This window comes from Gekko japonicus, unplaced genomic scaffold (genome assembly GCF_001447785.1).
Source record: "Gekko japonicus isolate JY-2015 unplaced genomic scaffold, Gekko_japonicus_V1.1 scaffold670, whole genome shotgun sequence".
Lineage (NCBI taxonomy): Eukaryota > Metazoa > Chordata > Lepidosauria > Squamata > Gekkonidae > Gekko > Gekko japonicus.
In genome coordinates, this window is record NW_015167557.1 from 143,232 (window position 1) to 150,432 (window position 7,201).

General features: G+C 45.5%; 1 protein-coding gene across 1 annotated transcript in view; it reads left to right on the plus strand.

Moving 5' to 3' along the window:
• SLC30A9 (solute carrier family 30 (zinc transporter), member 9) overlaps nucleotides 1-7,201 on the plus strand; it is a 52,345-nt gene that overhangs the window by 10,278 nt on the left and 34,866 nt on the right. Inside the window, exon 3 of the mRNA XM_015413737.1 lies at nucleotides 5,487-5,543. Within this exon, the coding sequence (XP_015269223.1) occupies nucleotides 5,487-5,543 (57 nt within the window). The remainder of the gene's footprint in view (nucleotides 1-5,486; nucleotides 5,544-7,201) is intronic.

Here is a 7,201-nt window from a genome sequence, read left to right on the forward strand (position 1 = left end):
CCCGGTCACACGGGCAGGAAAATGCGCGCGCGCGCGGGGGGGGGGGGGAGTGTGACTGTTTGCCCCGGAGCAAAATAATGCGCAGCTGCGCGATCAGACGTCCCGTAGAGGTCCCGTAGAGATCCCGTGGTTAGGGGGGAGGTGCCGATCACAGGACAATCCTGCGGTGTGGCAAAGAAGCGGCCTCTCTAGCCCTTCCAGGGCTGCAGAGGAATGCAAACTGTGTCCTCCGTCCAGTCCCCTCCAGGAGGAGTGTCAGCCGGGCCGCCCTCCCGCCATGCCCCCCCCTGCACCTCTCCCTCTGCCGCCCGGTGCAGAGAGTTCCTCTCGAGCAGGCCGAGCCAGGAGTGGGGGGGTACGGAAAAGAGGAGGGGGCTGTGTTGTTTGTTTTTAAACAAAGTGTGCGCATGCGCCGTTGAGTGCTTGTGTGCATCCCGTGGAGACTTGGGGAAAAAAAACCTTTTAGTGACGGGACATGGGCAGCCGCCGGATGCCCCGACCAACCACCGGAAACGCGATCAGGCACCCGCCCTTGCCCCGTAATTTCCGGAAACTAGTACCTCGGAGGTACTAGTTTTCTACCCCGCATCTTTGACGGGAAGCCTTGGGTTTGCCACGGGAGCTCTACGCTTCCCAGATGTGGCGCTGTGATCGCGCCCGGAAAATCCGCCTATCTTCCGTCTCTGTAGCGTGGCTAATGCTCCGTGTGACCGCAGCCTATAGAGAGCATCATGGTAGAGTTGCAGCTATGTTGCACTGGAATCTTTGCAAAAAGTATGGGTTACAATCAGCCAGAAATTCATGGGAGCACAAACCAGACAAGATCATGGAGAATGATGAAACAAAGACTCTTTGGGACTTCCAAATGCACCTGGAGAATAACACCCCTGATATCACCATTGTAGAAAAAAAATGAGAAATAGGGTTTAGATGGTTGATATTGCAATCCCAGGAGACAGCAGAATAGAGAAGAAAGAACAGGAGAAGATCACAAAATACCAAGATTTATGAATAGAGTTAGCCTCTGGGAGAAGAAAGTGACCATTGTGCCAATAGTCACTGGAGCCCTTTGAGCAGTGCCTAGAAGTCTCAGGGAACACCTGGACATTCTGGGCATTGAGCAAATAACACCAGCTCAGCTCCAGAGGACAGTGTTGCTTGGAACAACAAGAATCCTATGAAGATACCTCTGCAATTCCCAAGGACTTGCCTAGATCTTGTCGCTGAACACCATCTACCAGTCAAACTTCTGACTGTGACAATTCATGATGATGATGATAATTCTGTTTCACCAGCAAAATGTGCAAAACTTCTCTCAATCTTTACCCTAAGATTTGTTTTTAAAAGAATCTTGTGTGCACACGAGCTTTTCCTGACATCTCCTTCCCATTGCAATCTGTCCTATCCAGAAAACTGCCTCTGATTGTCAGGATGCCCTGTGAAGCAAGGTTCAACATAGTATGGATGCCGCTTTCCATTTACATGAGTGCATGGGTGGAGTGCTGGAACACTGGTCCCGTTCACACGGAGCATTTGCTGCGCTAAAGATACGGATGATAGGCGGATTTTCCGGGCGCGATCACACCGCAACATCTGGGAAGCGTAGTGCACCCGTGGCTAACCCGTGGCTTCTTGCCGAAGATATAGAGTAAAAAACTAATACAATGGATGTACTAGTTTCTGGAAAACGTGGGGCAAGGGCGGGCGTCTGATCGCGTTTCTACTGGAATCCCGTGGCATCTGGTGCCTGCCCATGTCCCATTGCAAACAGGATTTTTTTTTAAAGTCCCACAGGATGCACACAAATGCCCAGCGGTACATGAGCACACTGTGGTGAGGGGAAAAAATTTGTTTGCCACGGAAGCGGCACCTAACGATTGCCAGTGTGATCGCGCCGCACCGCTTCTTTGCCGCGCCGCAGGATAGCCGTGTGATCGGCACCTAACGGCATACCCATGGGACCTCCACGGGACATGTGATCGGGCTGCCATGCATTACTTTGCTCTGGGGCAGACTTCCGGTCTGTGGCTCGGCGATGGCGGACACTCTCCCCGATCGTAGGGGAGGTATTCCGCACTCCAGTGGGGTTGGAGGGGTGCCACCTCAAGTGGCACCCCCAGGTGAGCCTTAGTGAAAGGCTCCGAGCCGGGGGCGTGGGAGGGGTGACCTCTTCTGCGGCGCAATGCCGGAGAATTGAGGCGCTCCTTTGCCCCAATCGGTCCTCCCCCTGCGAGGTTCGGTTTTTACCGAGCTTAGCCGATGCCGACCGGGACAAGCAGCGAGGGTTATCGATTTAAAGAAGTTACAAGGAGTCTGGATGCAGACGGTCAATGAATCGGAGAAAGAGCCAAGCGAAAAACTTTTTTAAAAAGTGAGTTCTTCCCCCCCCCCTCCGGAAAGCGGCGTCTGGGAAGTTTCCCATGCGTAAACAAACTGAAATGTTATTAACAAAATAGGGGGGGGGGAGAGAAGAGAATTGCGGAAGTGTGCAAGAGACTTAGCTGTGTTTGCAGAAAACCTTGAGCGTTTTTTCGAAGAAGAGTGAAGTTAATCTTCTAGTGTAAACAAAGCAGAAAAATGGCCGGCGTGCGAGGAAAAACAGGCAGACAAATTGGGAGGGGCGGTCAGAGTCCGAGGGGCGAGGAGGCAGGAGACTTGCTCTCTATGCTATCGGAGCTGCTGAAGCCTATAAACGATAGACTCGATGGTATTAACCAGCAGATGACCGCATCCAACCAAAGCCTTGCAAAGCAACAGCAGCAGATTGCCGAGCTGGTCAAAAAGTCAATCCAAACAGAGGAAAAGCTTAAAGAGACAGTACATGACGCCAAAAAAGTCAAAAAGAAAGTTGGTCTGCTAGAACAAAGACAAGATTCACAGGAACGTAGATTATTGAACCTACAGATGGAAAAAGCAAACAAGACACTCAGATTCCAGGGGATAGCTGAAGCGCAAGGAGAGAACTTGAAAAAGACGATGGCAGAGCTTATCGCACCGGCGATGGGCGGCACAGCGGCAGAAGCGGAAACAGAAATCGAGACGGTCTATCGATCATACTCCAAATACATAAAACGGAATAACCTGCCGGGTGAAATCGTAGTCAAGTTTCTCCAAAGACAGACGAGGGATGACATCCTCAAAGCAACAGCAGCCAATCCCCTGCAGCTGGGAACTACAACTATCAGAGTTTTAAAAGATGTGCCATTCGAGGTTCGTGAGAAAAGAAAAGCCTACAAAGCGCTGATTTCCACATTGCAGATCAACCAAATTCCATATTGCTGGAATTTCCCAGAGGGTGTCATGTTTAAATACAAAGACAAAAGGGAAAAAATAGACTCGGTTTTTAAAGCAGAAGAATGGTTGAAGCGGTTTTTTGGAAAGGAGGAAGAACAGCAAGGAGGAGGAGGAGGAGGCGCAGCAGTCAACATAGAAGACAGGGACGACGACCAAGGAGCAACAGGTGGCGAGGCCAAAGCGACATATGATTTGCGGCTTAGAGGACCAAAGTAACTCTTTGGAGGTTTGAAATTTGCAAACAGAGATGAAGATGAAAGGACTCTTTGCACACACAGAAGATGATGGAGAAGATACTAACATGGACTTACTAATTTCTGATTACATTGACTTAAACGAAAAACTTTTTAATTTTTAATACTAACAGAACACTAACTGTTAACAACCCTCTCTCTTGGGATTTTAGTTATAGTGTGGGTTTTTTATTTTCTGTCCTTTATCCTGGGGTAACTTTTCCCTTCCCTTTTTCTTTTCTGTAGTGTATAGGTGTAACAAAAAAATAATAAAGCTACCCTGCTCGCAGGGGATTAAAAACAAAAACGAAAAACTTTGCTCTGGGGCAAACAGCCACGCTTCCCCCCCACATTTTCTGGCCCATTTGACCGGGACCACTACCGTGTTTCCCCGAAAATAAGACACTGTCTTATATTTTTTCTCAAGAAGACACACTAGGGCTTATACCACAAATGCATAGAAATCCTGCTAGGGCTTATTTTGGGGGTAGGTCTTATTTTCGGGGAAACAGGGTATATGGCTTTTGTTGAGAAGTGTCTGCTTCAGCAACAGAGTCCAGTCCCCATTTGGTGGCTGCGTCAATTAGAGATGGGAGGTGGAAAATTTTTCTGTAGTAAATTTTCTATTTGTGAAGATTTATGGTTTCATATAATCAAAACTACGAATGGATGCCTTTGCTTATACAGTCTTAGGCAAGCGTAGCCGTTTCAAAGTGGTCTGTAATATTTTTCTGGTGATTATCCCTAGGAAATGTGTGAGAGTACACACATACGTTTTATTGATTTGTAAACCAGAGTGGGCAGGAGTGGGGGATAAAACCACAAATGTAATAATCCAAATTTTAAAAACCAAGTTATGAGTTCTCTTGATTGATATTGATTTGATCTGCACAGCCAGAGCTGAAATTCGATGCTGGAAGGGATATTTTAATCACGGAACTGATAAGAAACTAACAAGTGATGCAAGTGAGAAGGTGCCCTTATGACCTCCATGGACTACAATAACATTCTGTTGAAACAGATGATGGGACAACTGCATCCATGGCATATTGTGCACAGTCCTCAAGTTAGCAACAGTTTTCAGTAGCTTCGTTTTTTTCTTCTGTTTAAACCATATAAGGAAAGTACATGCTATCGTCTGTTCAAAAATGTTCAGGTAGTTTCCCAGTAAAAAGGGATTCCACAGAAGCTTTGAATTTGTGTGAAAATAACATTTAAAACACTCTTGATTTGTGTCTTTTCCAAAATGAAGTACTCCGCTCAAGTATTTGTTCCTGTAAAGTAAAGGTAAAGGTTCCCTTGCTCGAAAGCCAGTTGAATCCGACTCTAGGGTTGCGGTGCTCATCTCAGTTTTCAAGCCGAAGAGCCAGCGCTGTCTGAAGACGTTTCCGTGGTCATGTGGCCGGCATGACTAAACACCAAGGTGCACGGAACGCTGTTACCTTCCCACCGAAGTGGTCCCTATTTATCTACTTGCAATTTCTTGCTTTCGAACGGCTAGGTTGGCAGGAGCTGGAACTAGAGACAGGAGCTCACTCCGTCATGCAGCACCCGGGTCTTGAACTGCTGAACTACTGACCTTCCACAGCCTGCAGTTCAGCGTCTTAACCACTTGAGCCACCACAGCTCCTGTACTAGGATGTAAAAATAACTCTGGATGCTTCTAATATTTGTTTACTAACAGTGTCAAAATGAATGTGCTAAATCCAGATAATGGTCTATTGAGGGCCTGGGAAAACTTCCCAGAAAAATTTCCAGTTTTGATTTTTCTGGAATACTCAAATGGCTGGGGTTAGTATATCTAATCATCTAGCAAAATAATGATTGACCGCTACTGGCCAAGTCTGTTGAGCTTTCAATTTCCTGGTTATAAAATGTCTCAAAATGGATTTCTGTTTAACTGTTATAAGGAAGCAAACAGGTTCCGCTCCACCACAAATAGGTTCTTCTGTTTTATAGGCCGAGTTGCTGCCAGTCAAGCGCCACCTTTGATACCACCGCCCATCCAAGTAAAAGGTAATCAGCATTTTCTTGCTTTTGTATTGGGAGGCATGTGAAGGCGTCAGCAGGTTTTCTTTAAAAGATCAGGTGAAACTAGGTGTCGCCTTGGATTCCACTTAGAATTTCTTTTTCTTTTTTTTTATAATACACTTTATTAAATGTTTAGGGTATACAGGAGTAGAGAAGGGAAAGGAAACAAAAGTAATAAGTCTCCTGCATGTAAATCTTCTCTACTTATCATTTCACATTTAAAAAAGGTAGACTGTGAAATTTTAAAAGTTCATAAAGGCTTTTTCATATTATATTATTAAAAAGTTAATGTCTTGGTATATCTTTTTTATCACCCAAAGAGTGATTCACACATGGAATTTACTGCCACAGGAAGTGGTGGCGGCTACAAGCATGGGCAGCTTCAAAAGGGAATTAGATAAGCATATGGAGCAGAGGTCCATCAGTGGCTATTAGCCACAAGGTATAGATGGGGACTCTGGGGCAAGTGATGCTCTGTCATCTTGGTGCTTGGGGGGGTCAACAGTGGGAGGGCTCTAATGTCCTGGCCCCACTGGTGGACCTCCTGATGGCACCTGGTATTTCTGGCCACTGTGTGATACAGAGTGTTGGATTGGATGGCCTTTGGCCTGATCCAACATTGGCATCTCTTATGTTCTTATGTTCTTATGAGTCATAAAAAGGAGTCCATAGTCTGAAAAAATCTTCTTCCATTTGCCCTTTTAGCATCAAAGTCAGTTTATCTCTACACTTTCCATAGTCTTCACTATTAGGTCTTATTCAGAAGGTATTGTTGGAAGTTTCCAAAAGGTTGCATGTAAGATTCTAGCTGCTGTTACTACATGAATGATAAAATACCTTTGATTTTTGTCAAAATCATTCGGTATGCAATTCAGTAGGAACAATTCTGGTTGAAAAGGTAATGAAATCTGCAAAACTGTCTGTATAAAGGTATGTTACCATAATCCAGAACCTGCGTACAGTGTCGTGTGTCTACCACATATGGTAAAATGTACCCACATATTTTTTGCTCTTCCAGCAGCTATTTGACATAGGTTAGCTAAAAAGTTAAAAAAACTATCTGGTGTTAAATACATTTTATACAAATTCTCTTTGAATGCAACCAATTTAGTTACTTTCACATTCACTTTCCACAGTTTACTCTTCTGTGCAAGATCCATATTATAACCTATATTTTGCATTCATTTAACCATACAGTCTTTAACCACTTCATCTTCCATTTTCAGGATTCCACTTAGAATTTCCAGGCACAGGTTGGAGGGTGGGGATATTCATAGATTCCTTTGTCCTGTAGAAGGCTTCGTTTCCTCTCCAAGCTATTCCTGTCCCAAAGGATCAATGTTTTAGAGGTCATTTAGGGCTACTGCAGGAGGGGGGAATTGGGGAAAATGAACTCCCTGCCCACTGAAATTCTTGGGGGGGATCCAAGCCATTGTGGCAGACATCAAGGCTTTTGCTGAGAACAGCAATCATGTGTGTGTCTCTATTGCTGTAATTTCTAGGGATATTCAGCGCATGATAAGAACATAAGAGAAGCCAGTGTTGGATCAGGCCAATGGCCCATTCAGTCCAACACTCTGTCGTATAGTGGTCAAAAATACCAGGTGCCATCAGGTGGTCCATCAGTGGGGCCAGGACACTAG